The sequence below is a fragment of the Pelobates fuscus genome, chromosome 4, assembly GCF_036172605.1.
Source record: "Pelobates fuscus isolate aPelFus1 chromosome 4, aPelFus1.pri, whole genome shotgun sequence".
Classification (NCBI taxonomy): Eukaryota; Metazoa; Chordata; class Amphibia; order Anura; family Pelobatidae; genus Pelobates; species Pelobates fuscus.
The window spans coordinates 342984512-343001186 of NC_086320.1; the positions used below are offsets into that span (position 1 = coordinate 342984512).

Sequence of the window (16675 nt, forward strand, 5' to 3'; positions counted from 1 at the left end):
ATACAGACACACGTACAAGACACACATACAGACACACGTACAAGACACACATACAGATACACATACAGATACACATACAGACACATACAGACAAACATACAGACACACACACGACACATACATACACACACACACACACACGACACATACATACATACACATACACACACACACGACACATACAGACACACATACACAAATACAGACACATAGATACACACACACGACACATACATACACACACCCACGACACATACATACACACACACACGGACACACACACATACGGACATACACACACACATACGGACACACACACACGACACATACAGACACACACACACGACACATACAGACACACACACAACACACACATACATACATACACACATACATACATACATACATACACACACACACGACACATACAGGAACACAGACAGACACACATACACACAAGACACATACATACCAACAGACAGTCACACATACATACACACACACACAAATATACAGACACACACACACACACACACAAGACATACATACAAACACACAAACACACACACATTATATTTAAGTCACCCTCCTGTTTCCTACCTTTTAGATTCAGGAGGGTGACTTTCCCTGGGGTCCAGTGGTGGCTCAGGTGGATGGGAGTCAGAGTTCCCACTCTGACTCCCTGGTCTTCCTCCCGCGCGGCTCTCAGTGTTAGCTGGGAGGAGTGACCGGGGAATCACTTCCTCCCAGCTCTGCGATGTCATCACAGGGGGCCCAGTCGCGCAGTTTAAGCGCCCAGCGCTGACCGGGCCCCCTCACAATCCACATCCATCGGGTGGCCCTGACAGCATGGGCCACCCGATGGACCCCTCCATATGCAGCCCCGGCGGTTTGCCGCGCGGGCCGGGGCCGCAAATTGTCACGGCGGTACCCAGTCACAGTAGTACCGCCGGCTCGCACCCGCCCGCCCGTCCGCCCGGTCGTCAAAACCTGGAAATCCCTACCGCCCACCTGAAATCCTAAAACGCCCACTAGTGGGCGGTAGGGACCAGGTTGACGACCCATGCTCTAGACACACCTGCTGGAGTTAATTGATAAGTAGAGTGTAAATGGTGTGTGCTGGGCTTTATAAATGGAACCTGTGAACCTGTGAGATTCAGAGACGGAATGCATGGTGAGCTGTCCAAACTGTTTTGAATTTTGCTCTTTCTATTTTGCAGTTGGTAAGGGGGCTAGCCACCCAACATCCGTTAGTCCTTGTATTGTTTAGTAGGCGTTGTGGAGCAAAGCTTTCTTTTTCTGTATTTTTGTTTATTGCTGCCATATATTTGAAAAACAAACATACAGAGGATTTTAAAACCTAAACCAGCGTTTGAAAATTAGTTTCTGCTGTTGAAAACCCATGCATTCACTCTGATCCTTTATAAATACTACTTACTATAACATGCTCTCCAGTAAAGGCAAAACAAACAAGATTACAAATTAATTAACACAAATGAATATTCAAACTCTGCTCAGTAGAATTTATTCCAGTTTTAACATGGATAGTAGAAAAAAAAATATCAAATTAGAAGGGCTAGGACTGTACAGACTGCTCGATCTCTTTTAAATTATCACTCGTAATTAAAACAATCTCTATAAGAATATAAGAATGTTAACAGTATTCCAAAATATTAACTTACAATCATTTGCAGGAGTGAGGAAGAATTATTGGGGGTCAGAGCAACGTTAGTTTCACTTTGTCAAAGCTCGGACTGGCCTTTTCGTGTAAACCATGTCTTTCGGTTTTAAGCATTAGTTCAATAAACAAACAAAGACTCAACAATACAGAGATAAAGAGGAAAAATCCCTTCCTAAATGGCTAAATGAGGTATACTTGCTGGGCTTATGCATTTTGTCCACAGGACAAGCCAACGACAACGCATTTGCTTGATTTCAGTGCTGTACGAGATGGAAACAAGTCTGAAATAGTTGGATACTTGGTATCTCGTCCCATACTCATGTTTGGCCAAGCTGTATATTGACCAGTGAATAGTAGAATCCTTTCAGCTGTATGAGCTGTTGATGTGTCCCTTGTTCTACAATCTGTCCATTCTGGATCACTGCAATTTTATCTGCATTCTGGACAGTGGACAACCGATGAGCAATCACAATGCAAGTGCGACCTTGTCTGGCTTTGTCCAGAGCTTCTTGTACCACCTGATAGACAACACAAGGCATTATGTAAGTGACAACATCTACAATAGTGTACATCATTATCACACAAAATTATAAAGACTTTATTTTTGGTGACAATTTTGAAGGTCAAAGACAAATGTTTGTTTCTCAGCTAGTGTTTTGAAGAGAGCAAATTCAGATTGCAATTGTAATTCATTATTATTAATTAGATTCTAAATCTCAACACTTTTCACAAACACCGTTATCACTTATCTACTAAAACATGGAAGAAAAAGCTTCAGTGCTGTAGAATATGTAACCAGATTATTGTACATAAAGCTTAGTTCAAAGTGAAAACCTTCATTCTAAAATATAAATTATATTGTTACTATGTGCAATATACAGATCCAGATTTACATCCGATATTGTACAAACTTGCATCCAATACTTAAACCCACAAAAGAAAAAATAAATAAGCAGCAGTAACAAACGTATAGGGTGACGTTAACATTTGATCATGCCCAATGAACGCTAACTTGAACCATTAGAATAAACGTTTTTATTAGGAAATGAATTGTAGTCAGTGTGAGAAACAATTAATACAAAGGAAGAGGTGGGTAGCTGACCTTTTCACTCTCTGTATCCAGGGCAGATGTAGCTTCATCCAGTAGAAGTATTTTGGGTTTTCGTACAAGAGCTCGAGCTATGGCTATCCTCTGCTTCTGTCCTCCTGAGAGCTGGGTCCCTTTATCCCCAACACGTGTGTTATATTTCTAGCAGAGACGGAGGTAAGAAGGTTATAAATAAAACACGAATACTATAAATAAGACAAACATAGTATTTAAAAACCTAATTATACCAGCACATAAAACACATCCAATGGTTAGGAACAAAGATAAGTCAAAGCACACTGGCTGATGGATATACGTCTGTATGGGTAAATCACTCTACATTACTGCTACAAATAAGCAATTTACTACAATATTGTTTTATTATAAATCCACAAGACTGTATGTATGGGGCATAGAATTTATGTAATCATAGGCTACGAGCTGGTAAAGTCACTAACTTGTTTCAGACAGTTCTATTTCATGGCAAGCATGCATATTGAAGGAAAACGTGTGGTTACACCTGCATTGTTAAAAGAATCTCCCTCTTTGCATGAATCAGTATCAAGCCACATTAGTGGTAATTCTGAATGAAATGCCCATGATTATCAGAAGAGTATTGAATAATTAGACAATAAAAAAAAGGAAACATTCAACTCACATCTGGTAAAGATACAATAAAGTTATGGATATTGGCTTCTCTTGCTGCCGTTTCAATCTCCTCTTGTGTCACCTTTCTGCTGTTGTCACCATAAGCAATATTGTCGGCAATGCTGCAGTCAAACAACATGGGTTCCTGGGAAACTATCCCCATCTGTGCTCTGAGCCACTGGATGTTCAGGCTTTTCACACTGTTGCCGTCCACACACTAGGAGTAAAATACATTCTAGTTAGAATCCCATTAATACTGCAGAGTAACTTATGCATTCTAACCCGCCACATTCTAAGTGTCAGCATTCTGCGCAACAACATTCCAAATGTCAGTATTGTCAACTTCAGCACTCTAAACATCCAAGTTTTAAACAACAGCATTTTCAGCTTCGGCATTTAGCCGTCGGTAATTTGAATTGAGTTCAGAACTTCAGCATTCTGAATAACAGCTGTCTGACATCAGTATTCTGATCAGCATTTTTATTTTAAGCATTCTGAATGTCCTCATTCTAATTACTCCTTCCAGATTGTGCAGGGAACTGCACTCACTCCCATCAGTCTGAGCCAGGGTGCTATAGCTGTACCAGAACCAAACACCAGATTCCCATATATGTAGTATAACAAAGGAAAGAGGTCCAGGCACTCCGTGGTTCAAAAATAGGCAGTTTATTGGAACCACAGCAACGTTTCAACCTTTTCCGTCTTTATCAAACTTGATAAAGACCGAGAAGGTCGAAACGTTGCTGTGGTTCCACTAAACTGCCTATTTTTGAACCAAGGAGTGACTGGACCTCTTTCCTTTGTTATACTCATTCTAATTACTGTTATGTAAACTTCAATATTCTGAACATACCAATTACAAATTTTTGATTGGCCTGTTGTTTTATCAACTGAAGAGATGTTGTTTAATGGGATGGAACAGTGATATCACATATACAGCTGGCTGAGAATCAGAGGAACTGCGGTTCAGACACATCTATGTTTAGCCATCAATGACAAAAATGTTCAGGCAAAATGTATTGTTTTTTTTGTTTGTTTAAATGTAAGCATTTTTTCCATGGAGGTATTATTCAATACTAGGTCATGTGTGGGAGTCAGCCACGACATCCATCAGTTTAACTTGAAAATGTGGTACTAGGTATTGGATTCACCTGGGATTATTTCTCTGGGCTCACTTTCCATTACTAGATTTTATAATATCCTAAAATCCAGCACATGAGAAGGCTGCTTAGACTGTTTCTTTTAAAAGAGCACAAAAACGTATAGCCTACTTACCACATCTCCATCATGTGGTTCGTAGAACCTCTCCAAAAGTTGGACAGTTGTACTTTTGCCGCATCCACTGCTGCCCACCAGTGCCAATGTTTCTCCATTTTTCACTGTCAAATTAAGCCCCTGAAGAACCTGGATATCGGGCCGGGTCGGGTAATTAAACTGTACACCTTTAAATGTCACGTTTCCATCACAGTATTGCTGCAAAAAATTAACAAAGGTTTGAGTTATTTCAGCCTGATTTTGGGATGTAATACATTGATCAATTTTGCTGCATTTAATAATACTGCAATTAAAAATACAAACATTGACCAGTTCAAGTATTAATGTGTACAATATGTCTATGTACATCATTGGCTGATAAAAATCACACTTTACTTAATATCAGAAAGCAACATATTACTATTAGTTAATAATGCATATTTCACAATGTAAGAGTTTTGTATAGGTTTTTTCCTTCTAGTGGAAATCTATTGGAAAATACAATCAATACATGTTTTATACCAGTAAACAACAGTAAACAACAGTGTTAAATGATGGCAAGGTGCCCTGCAGAGGAACATATTAGGGCACGACTACTAATACTTTTGCTGCCTACTTTCCTCCCTCTCCAATTCTTACATACTTTACATTTCAATTAGAATGTCCATATAACATACAGAGATGGGTATGAAGTGGAGAACCTCAACACCAATGGGTTAATGCTGCATCAGTTCAACCCCTGGGGTTGCAGGGTCAATTCCCAGCAGCGGTGACTCAGTCCTTCATCCTTCCGAGGTAGATAAAATGGGTACCATTGAACTGGATATTAGGAAAGTAACATCTCCAGGTTGTACTTGGAAACCACAGTAATCTTAATGTACCTTTCCTGGTTAAATGTGTTGTTATTATTACCTGCACCGTCTGCACTATTTATCAAACAAAAAGTATTGTAGTTCTTTTTGTAGGGTAACGAATCATGTTTAAAAATTCAATTTTGATAGCATCACAAAACTGTAAATGAAAAATAAATTCACAGCTCTAAATTGTCTTTACTATCATACTTTATTCTATACATAGTTTGTCTTTAGCATCCCGTGTCTAGTTTGCCTGTAGTATCCTCTGTGTAGTTTGCCTTTACTATCCTACGTGTAGTTTGCCTTTACTATCCTACGTGTAGTTTGTGTATACTATACTATCCTACATGTAGTTTTCCTTTACTATCCTACGTGTAGTTTGCCTTTACTATCCTACGTGTAGTTTGCCTTTACTATCCTACGTGTAGTTTGTGTATACTATACTATACTACATGTAGTTTGCCTTTACTATCCTACATGTAGTTTTCCTTTACTATCCTACGTGTAGTTTGCCTTTACTATCCTACGTGTAGTTTGTGTATACTATACTACGTGTAGTTTGCCTTTACTATCCTACATGTAGTTTTCCTTTACTATCCTACGTGTAGTTTGCCTTTACTATCCTACGTGTAGTTTGTGTATACTATACTACGTGTAGTTTACCTTTACTATCCTACATGTAGTTTTCCTTTACTATCCTACGTGTAGTTTGCCTTTACTATCCTACGTGTAGTTTGTGTATACTATCCAACATGTAGTTTTCGCCTTTACTATCCTACGTGTAGTTTGTGTATACTATACTACGTGTAGTTTGCCTTTACTATCCTACGTGTAGTTTTCCTTTACTATCCTACGTGTAGTTTGCCTTTAATATCCTACGTGTAGTTTGTGTATACTATCCTACATGTAGTTTTCCTTTACTATCCTACGTGTAGTTTGCCTTTACTATCCTACGTGTAGTTTGTGTATACTATCCTACATGTAGTTTGCCTTTACTATCCTACGTGTAGTTTGCCTTTACTATCCTACGTGTAGTTTGTGTATACTATACTACATGTAGTTTGCCTTTACTATCCTACATGTAGTTTTCCTTTACTATCCTACGTGTAGTTTGCCTTTACTATCCTACGTGTAGTTTGTGTATACTATACTACGTGTAGTTTGTGTATACTATACTACGTGTAGTTTGCCTTTACTATCCTACATGTAGTTTTCCTTTACTATCCTACGTGTAGTTTGCCTTTACTATCCTACGTGTAGTTTGTGTATACTATACTACGTGTAGTTTGCCTTTACTATCCTACATGTAGTTTTCCTTTACTATCCTACGTGTAGTTTGCCTTTACTATCCTACGTGTAGTTTGTGTATACTACCCTACATGTAGTTTTCGCCTTTACTATCCTACGTGTAGTTTGTGTATACTATACTACGTGTAGTTTGCCTTTACTATCCTACATGTAGTTTTCCTTTACTATCCTACGTGTAGTTTGCCTTTACTATCCTACGTGTAGTTTGTGTATACTATCCTACATGTAGTTTTCCTTTACTATCCTACGTGTAGTTTGCCTTTACTATCCTACGTGTAGTTTGTGTATACTATACTACATGTAGTTTGCCTTTACTATCCTACGTGTAGTTTGCCTTTACTATCCTACGTGTAGTTTGCCTTTACTATCCTACGTGTAGTTTGTGTATACTATCCTACATGTAGTTTGCCTTTACTATCCTACGTGTAGTTTGCCTTTACTATCCTACGTGTAGTTTGTGTATACTATACTACATGTAGTTTGCCTTTACTATCCTACATGTAGTTTTCCTTTACTATCCTACGTGTAGTTTGCCTTTACTATCCTACGTGTAGTTTGTGTATACTATACTACGTGTAGTTTGCCTTTACTATCCTACATGTAGTTTTCCTTTACTATCCTACGTGTAGTTTGCCTTTACTATCCTACGTGTAGTTTGTGTATACTATCCTACATGTAGTTTGCCTTTACTATCCTACGTGTAGTTTGTGTATACTATACTACGTGTAGTTTGCCTTTACTATCCTACATGTAGTTTGTCTTTACTACCCTACGTGTAGTTTGCCTTTACTATCCTACGTGTAGTTTGTGTATACTATACTACGAGTAGTTTGCCTTTACTATCCTACGTGTAGTTTATCTTTACTAACCAAGAACTATTATTCAAATAAACAGAGAAACAAAAAAAAAAAGTATTATACATAACATATGGGGAGAAAGGTTCTATTTTTTTATACAACATACATACAGCAACAGTTACTTACTGGTGCCTCTCCATGGCTGCTGTAGCTGTCAATCAGTGGATCTCGTTCCAATAAACTGAATATATGGGATGCCGACATTTTTGCTTTTGCGTAGTCTGGGGCAAAGGAACTGGTCTGGCCCAACGCCATTGCTCCAAACACAATGGCTGAGAAAACCCTAGGAAAGCAATATTGTCAGATTTGTTTGTGATTTTGGAAGCCCAAATGAACAATGTTGTGTCATGGGACAACACAGGTCTTCAGAAAGTACTGGTATGTATCTAGAGCCAAAAACATGCTTGGGTCAAAACCGATGTTTATCGAGTAGCAGGCCACCATTAAAGGAAGCCATGGAAACATGGTCTGGAATCTTATATGTCAATCAGAAGTGTATGTTATGCTAGCTGCAATGGGCGATGAAGGTCACAGTCTTTAAAACTGCAACATTTAATAGATACAAAAGGATTCTAATGAGGACCGTTTTAATCTATTACATGTAAAAGTAAGGGTTTGCCCATTACTGCATTTAATGTATACATAAAGCATAGATTACATTGTATTCCCAAACAGTAAGCCAATAGTGGGCATCAGATCAATCTTAAAAAAGTATCTAAAGCATTAATACTCTTTATAAAACCTCAATTATTTTTACCTTGTAAAAAACATGTCACATACTAAACAAACTGCAGACTGATACATACAATAGGGTAACTTACATGAATGTCATTACACATTCTATTAACACAAGCATGTAGGGTCCCACAGAACTATCGTAATTAAGCCCTGCACTACAAGTCCCACTACTCCTGAGTGGCAGCAATGACTATAGTATACAACAGCTGAAAGGGACACATTTTCATTTGCCCTTGTGGGCCATTGTTTATTTCTCGGAATGGCATAAACACTCACAGAAAAACATCAGCAAATTCCATTGCGTTGGTAGCCACCAAGAACGCCCCAAACCTAAAACAGCCGGCGTATGCAAAAAACATGATGGCTTGAGAGAGGCCAAAGGTTGCTCCGTGTATATGTGCTTTCTTGATGGAATTCCTGAAATAAAGATGGATCAAAAAGCAAATAAATGAATACAACTATTTTACAGTGTATAAATTATTACACGCAAATAGCAAAAGTAGTTATGGTGCCTGGAGTGTTCTAGACGTGTGTCCAAGTACACACCGCACATTGCTGGGGACTCTGTAATATCCCAGTACACCCTGCACATTACTGGGGGCTCTGTAATATCCCAGTACACCCTGCACATTACTGGGGGCTCTGTAATATCCCAGTACACACTGCACATTACTGGGGGCTCTGTAATATCCCAGTACACACTGCACATTACTGGGGGCTCTGTAATATCCCAGTACACACTGCACATTACTGGGGGCTCTGTAATATCCCAGTACACACTGCACATTACTGGGGGCTCTGTAATATCCCAGTACACCCTGCACATTACTGGGGGGCTCTGTAATATCCCAGCACACACTGCACATTACTGGGGGCTCTGTAATATCCCAGTACACACTGCACATTACTGGGGGTTCTGTAATATCCCAGTACACACTGCACATTACTGGGGGCTCTGTAATATCCCAGCACACACTGCACATTACTGGGGGCTCTGTAATATCCCAGCACACACTGCACATTACTGGGGGTTCTGTAATATCCCAGTACACACTGCACATTACTGGGGGCTCTGTAATATCTCAGTACACACTGCACATTACTGGGGACTCTGTAATATCCCAGTACACATTGCACGTTACTGGGGGGCTCTGTGATATCCCAGTACACCCTACACATTACAGGGGGCAGCTCTGTAATATCCCAGTACAAACTGCACATTACTGGGGGGCTCTGTAATATCCCAGTACACCCTGCACATTACTGGGGGCAGCTCTGTAATATCCCAGTACACACTGCATATTACTGGGGGCAGCTCTGTAATATCCCAGTACACACTGCACATTACTGGGGGCTCTGTAATATCCCAGTACACACTGCACATTACTGGGGGGTCTGTAATATCCCAGTACACACTGCACATTACTGGGGGCAGCTCTGTAATATCCCAGTACACACTGCACATTACTGGGGGCTCTGTAATATCCCAGTACACACTGCACATTACTGGGGGCAGCTCTGTAATATCCCAGTACACACTGCACATTACTGGGGGCAGCTCTGTAATATCCCAATACACGCTGGACATTACTGGGGGCTCTGTGATATCCCAGTACACACTGCACATTACTGGGGGCTCTGTAATATCCCAGTACACACTGCACATTACTGGGGGCAGCTCTGTAATATCCCAGTACACACTGCACATTACTGGGGGCTCTGTGATATCCCAGTACACACTGCACATTACTGGGGGCTCTGTGATATCCCAGTACACACTGCACATTACTGGGGGCTCTGTAATATCCCAGTACACACTGCACATTACTGGGGGCAGCTCTGTAATATCCCAGTACACACTGCACATTACTGGGGGCTCTGTGATATCCCAGTACACACTGCACATTACTGGGGGCTCTGTAATATCCCAATACACGCTGCACATTACTGGGGGCTCTGTAATATCCCAGTACACCCTGCACATTACTGGGGGCTCTGTAATATCACAGTACACACTGCACATTACTGGGGGCAGCTCTGTAATATCCCAGTACACACTGCACATTACTGGGGGCTCTGTGATATCCCAGTACACACTGCACATTACTGGGGGCTCTGTAATATCCCAATACACGCTGCACATTACTGGGGGCTCTGTGATATCCCAATACACGCTGCACATTACTGGGGGCTCTGTGATATCCCAATACACGCTGCACATTACTGGGGGCTCTGTGATATCCCAGTACACACTGCACATTACTGGGGGGCTCTGTAATATCCCAGTACACACTGCACATTACTGGGGCAGCTCTGTAATATCCCAGAGCTACCCCCACTGAGGTGCTCTACAAAATGGGCTAGGAGTGCTATGAACAGCATTGATACAGATAACTGTAAAGTTTTTTTACTTTGTGAATAAACACATTTTACTAATAAAAAAAATATAGATATAAAAATATAGATATTTTAGACGTGTGCCATGTAAGGCAGAATTTCAGCTAAAATTTGTTTATATCTTTTTTTCTATTACCTGTAGGGACCAACCAGATTTTCTTCATAAAGTGCCTCAAATTTCAACTCTCGTGTCAACGACACAACAGTACGAATGTTTTCAACAGCATCAGTGGCGATCTTTATTGGGTGAGAAATGTTAGAATGATATTGAAGAATTGTTTGGACGCACATCATATTACTTGAACATCAAATCTACAATATTTCACATACAAGAACACCCTGGGCTAGATCTGGCCCATTCTGAGGTACTTCACCGCATGAGATGTACTCCTTCTGATGTGTGCTGGAAAATGTGTTGGCAAAAAAGGCCAAAGATCCACATGTGATTGACTTGCCCACATCTTGCTTTATTTTGGGATTCTCTAAATGATCATTTGAGTCAGTACTGTCTCAACCAATACCATTAGATACCTGGACGTTTCTCCTCTTAAATCCTATTGAGAATCTTAGATCTTCTAAATTACCCTATGGACTCCTTGTTGCATTTTACCAGACTGTAGTGTTCATAGTGAACTCTCTGCCAATCAAAATGCTCACGTGCCTTTCTACAGAATCATTGACTTTAAATAAGGAAGGGCAACCTTTGGATCTCTAGATCTTGTGGACTACATCTCCCCTGATGCTTTGCCAGCACTGTGGGTGTATGTACTCTAAGTAATGCTTTATGGGTACAGCATGACCTTTTCAGAGTTTAGTTTAACAACCAGCTATCTAGTGTAGCATTCTAACAGTGGATTTAGAACTCCCATCATGTACAGCAGAATTCTTGGTGCTAAGTGGGAAATACTGCGGGTTAAGGAGTGAAACAGGTCATTGAATTTGAGCAGAAAAGTTGAGACCTCTCTAAATATCTTATGTAACAATCAACACAAAAGATAATCAAAAATTCTATAATTTTAAAAAGAGTGAAAATTATATTGATTTAACAGAATATAACCCATAAAGAATTGCTGCACATACTACAACACTAGTTTAGCCATGATCATAGGAAAAAATATAACCCAGATACAGATACATGCACTTCAAGGTTTGCATATTAAACTTTTAAGACAATATAACAACATATTTAACTTACTTTTCCTGCCACTTCCAATTCCTCTTTGTCTTTTTTTGCATGCCCAGCAAACATTTTCATTTCTATAAGAGCAGAGATGGCAAGGATTGGCACTATTGCCAATATCAGGAGGGTCAGTTGCCACCCGTAGACAAAAGATATAATAATTGCAGTGCCCAAGTTTGCGATGTTCTGAGAAAGTAAGGCCAATCTGGCTCCGGTTGCCTAGCAGAAACAAAAAACAAACAGAAATGGATCCACTGATCAGCGAGCATCTCATTCCTTAATAAATAGTAAATAACATTATAAATAGTCATAATCACAAGAAAAGTACATACCCCCTGCACTTGGGAAGCATCGGTTGCCAGTCTTGTTGTTAAAGCCCCAGTGCTGTTCTTTTTATCATCAAACCAGCCCATTTCCTATGAAATAAAAGAGGAGCTTTTTTTAAGGAGGTGAGTAAAGTTTGTTGTGGATCGTATAATTCTCTTTAGAATATATTTAGTTTTAACTGACATTTTCCAAAGAGAATTTCAGCAAACCTTTCTTCCCCATAACACTAGAAAATACGTTTTACGTTACAATAAATCAATAACATTATATCATAGTATATTCAATAAATATTCTAAGTGTTGGTGGACAATTACACAAACAGTAATCATAAAAAACAAAAAAAAACACTAGTAGGTAGGTGGTCACTCCACAGCAATCGCACTGGGATGCAATAAATGGGTTCAAAAATAGCAAAACAACCTAGTATATATTCTTAAAACAAGGGACATATAATAGTGACAATCTTACAAACCACCAACACAAACTTTGTATTTAGGTGACCAGCCAGATTCTGATCGCATGGGAATAGTGTTTTTACTAATCTTTTTTCCTATGCCGCACCTGCCTTGCCGAGGCTGGCCCAACCTCCATGGCTGAGATCATCAGTCCAATGCATTCCCATAGGAAGGCTATTGCACATGCACAACAAAACGCCACGCTGTGCCATTCATCAACTCCTCACAGAGATGCATTGAATTAATGCATCTTAATGGGGAGTGTTCAGCACCTCCATGCAGAGCGTGGAGACGTTGAATGCAGGTGCTGCACAGAGTGCAGCCCTGGACTAGGAAGCACTTCTAGTGGCTGTCTGCGCGACTGCCTTTAGAGGTGTTACTAAGCAGAATTGAAAAGGCAGAATTCACAGTGCTCAGCCTGCAAGGACAGGCTATACACACCAGAACAGCTATATTAAGCTGTAGTGGTTCTGGTGACTATAGTGTCCCTTTAAAGAGATAAGTGTGATTTTTCTATTTAAAGCTGTACTTGCACCACCTATATCATTCACTGTTTGTTCTTTAAGGTGAACTTTCTAGTTTACTGAGAATGTACTGTGGGGATACACTTTGTGATTTTGGTGGGATTTTTTGGATGCTTATTGTGGATATAGGTAAATTTGTTTTTAATTGATTACATTTTTTATACCACTGATATAATATATATAGATGATTATAATAAATAAACATTATAATATTTTATACTACATTATATGTGCTATACTGCTGATAACATATATGATAGCATATTATACATATTCCATACAGTTTTTAGAACATATGATAGTATATTATATATACTCCCTTAGTAATAATAATAATAATAATAATAATGTAATAATATACCATAACAGATTATACACAGACTACACCACTTACACATATTTTGATTACCATACATGGGCTGTACTAAACAGTATTATCCATTATGCATAGGCTATTTTACTAAATAATCTGTTTAATTATTTAGTCCCCTTGTTTTTCTGAATGGTCTATCTCTGCTACCTCAAACCTCACTTACTTAAAATAAAACAATGAAGGAACATATTTTTGATATTGAAAGTAGTGACTCAAATACCGCTATATATCATCATGTTTCTAATTGTTGAGAAATCAAATAGAGTTTTAAATTTAAGGGTATTGTAAAGAGTTTAATCTAGATAAGGTAACAGAATGGGTACTGTTCCCTAATAAGAGAAACATTCTGGGGTTTTACAAACTCATGTACCATATGGTGTAAAGTGGAGACAGTAATGTTAGTCCACTTTGGTTAATATTTCTCATTTATGTGGATTCGGTTTTGTCTTGGTCACAAGCTTGGTCTAATGCAATAGCTTACTGGGATTTAACACAGAAAGTAATACGTTTCAATGTGTTTTGTGATCCTTTTATTTTTATTGCAATGGAGAAAGAAAGTATCACTATACCAGGAGTATATATTTGTTCTATCATATTTCTACAGAGAGTATATACATATGTATATTAATATAATCCTTCTGCTAAAGTTGTACATTTTAACTTTAGCATTTGCGGTTATTGTTCATTTAATACCACCCAGTTCTTTATTCCATTAAAACACCATAACCATTAGCTGTTACTGGGGGTCCACCATTTAAAGCTCCCTGCCTCTCTGCAGCCTTCAGGAGAACCAGAACGTATGAGCTAAGTTAGCTCTCGTGAGCTAAATGCTACCGTACTCATTGGCTGAGAGTGTCAGCCGGTTGTTCTCAGCCAATAAGCTAAGCCTTGCCCCACTGGGCTTAGCTCAGACAGAGGGCTTCAAGCTAGAAAGTAGTGGAGACATGATGTCTGGTAGGTCCTAGGTAAGTAGTCATGCCATTCTTAAAGTGCACTGTAGCGGTTATGGTGCTACTTCATGGTTTCCCCCTATATTTGTAGAGGTTCTTAACAGAGTTCGCTTTTTTTTATTTACTTTCTAGGAGGACTTTTTTCTCATCCCTTTTCTTAGTAATAAGAAATAATAGTGATCTTTCTTTTATCTTGTGATTTGTCCTAGTTTCATTAGGATTGTTCTGTTAAGGATGCACTTTATGGAAAATATATACAATACAATAAATAAAGAGTGCACATTTTTGCTACATCTGCTGCTTGCATTCAGTTATTTCAGACAACACTGAGGAAGTTGCAAAAGGACTATAATTTGACTTTTATTAAAGGGACACTATAGTCACCTGAACAACTTTAGCTTAATGAAGCGGTTTTGGTGTATAGAACATGCCCCTGCAGCCTCACTGCTCAATCCTCTGCCATTTAGGAGTTAAATCCCTTTGTTTATGAACCCTAGTCACACCTTCCTGCATGTGACTTACACAGCCTTCCATAAACACTTCCTGTAAAGAGAGCCATATTTAGGCTTTTTTTATTGCAAGTTCTGTTTAATTAAGATTTTCTTATCCCCTGCTATGTTAATAGCTTGCTAGACCCTGCAAGAGCATCCTGTATGTGATTAAAGTTCAATGTAGAGATCGAGATACAATTATTTAAGGTAAATTACATCTGTTTGAAAGTGAAACCAGTTTTTTTTTTTCATGCAGGCTCTGTCAATCATAGCCAGGGGAGGTGTGGCTAGGGCTGCATAAACAGAAACAAAGTGATTTAACTCCTAAATGACAGTGAATTGAGCAGTGAAATTGCAGGGGAATGATCTATACTATAGTGTTCCTTTAACAGACCTAAAATCTCCCACTTACAAGCTGACAGCTATATTTTTAATATACAAACAAATCTATTATCACATGCTAATGAAAAAAAAATACCAAAAAAATCATTGCTGAAATGTATCATAGTAGTCTTCGGTTAAAAGTGTGCAAAGTTCTGTAGCAGTAGCAATGGGATCGTATGGAATCCGCAACTCTATTCCACTGATGATTAAGCCACTTTTTCAACTTTGCATCACTTTGCAGGTCATGAAACTTTGAAAAGACAAATTTTACTAGAAATAAACCTGTTCACGTACCTGTCTCAGCATTGCCTTGAAAGCCATTAATCTGAGTCTCTTTGTAAGAATTTCTCCTGCTTTACCAAAAGTGAATCCCTGTGTAAAGGCAGGATAAAACAAAAATCTATTAAGTATAAAGAGCTCATGTTAATTCTACGAAGGAAATATTGGTACTTCTGCATGAATGTAGCTTAGTTTGATGGAAGATACTGATATTACGGGTACCAGTAGACATTGATAACAATCTGGGGACTCCACTAGCATAATATATTCCTAGTGGTACTTGGTAAGAGAAATGGTTGAGAAGTTCTGTCTAATCGACATTGACAAGTTTGTATTTTCGAGAGTACTGGTTATTTAACCATAATGAACAATGGCTAGTTAGTAATAGGTCTGGGGAATGAACATCCCTCATCACAAACACAGATGGGGAGCTTACCAATTCATGCATGAGGAAAAGAGGCAATTATGGATCGGTCATTTATTGGACACCATAATCATATTTGAATCCCTAATAATTTTCAGGATGAGCTCTCTGTTATTAACCCTTACAAAACCACATGTAGTGTGAGAAAATAGGAAGGGCTCAATTTTCAAGTCCCTTTTTGTGATTAGGTGGTCCATTTGACCCCTGTTTCCTTTATGTTATTTATTGCAATACACAAGTACAAGCAAACACAGCTCTCCAAATGTGCCTCCTGTATGCAAGTAGTTTAGTAAAATATTAGTGTTTGATAAATATCTGAATGGTTTTTTTTTCTCTGTGGCATTTGAACAAATTCCAATTTGCTGAGAACTGTAGTACATCAATCACAACACTGCCTTTTGTAAATATCCACATTCTGAGAATTATTTTGGAATTACTAAATTCTGAATATCCTGCATATTTGC

The 16675-nt window shown here is 38.8% G+C and overlaps 1 protein-coding gene across 1 annotated transcript in view; it reads right to left on the reverse strand.

Moving 5' to 3' along the window:
• Positions 1-1512: 1512 nt before the first annotated feature.
• Positions 1513-16675, reverse strand: part of ABCB1 (ATP binding cassette subfamily B member 1) — a 53202-nt gene continuing 38039 nt past the window's right edge. Inside the window, exons 19-28 of the mRNA XM_063452480.1 lie at positions 15803-15880; positions 12337-12420; positions 12020-12223; positions 10961-11061; positions 8704-8844; positions 7816-7972; positions 4692-4889; positions 3427-3633; positions 2784-2930; positions 1513-2199 (exon numbers count right to left, since the gene is read on the reverse strand). Of these exons, the coding sequence (XP_063308550.1) occupies positions 1999-2199; positions 2784-2930; positions 3427-3633; positions 4692-4889; positions 7816-7972; positions 8704-8844; positions 10961-11061; positions 12020-12223; positions 12337-12420; positions 15803-15880 (1518 nt within the window). The 3' untranslated portion in view covers positions 1513-1998. The remainder of the gene's footprint in view (positions 2200-2783; positions 2931-3426; positions 3634-4691; positions 4890-7815; positions 7973-8703; positions 8845-10960; positions 11062-12019; positions 12224-12336; positions 12421-15802; positions 15881-16675) is intronic.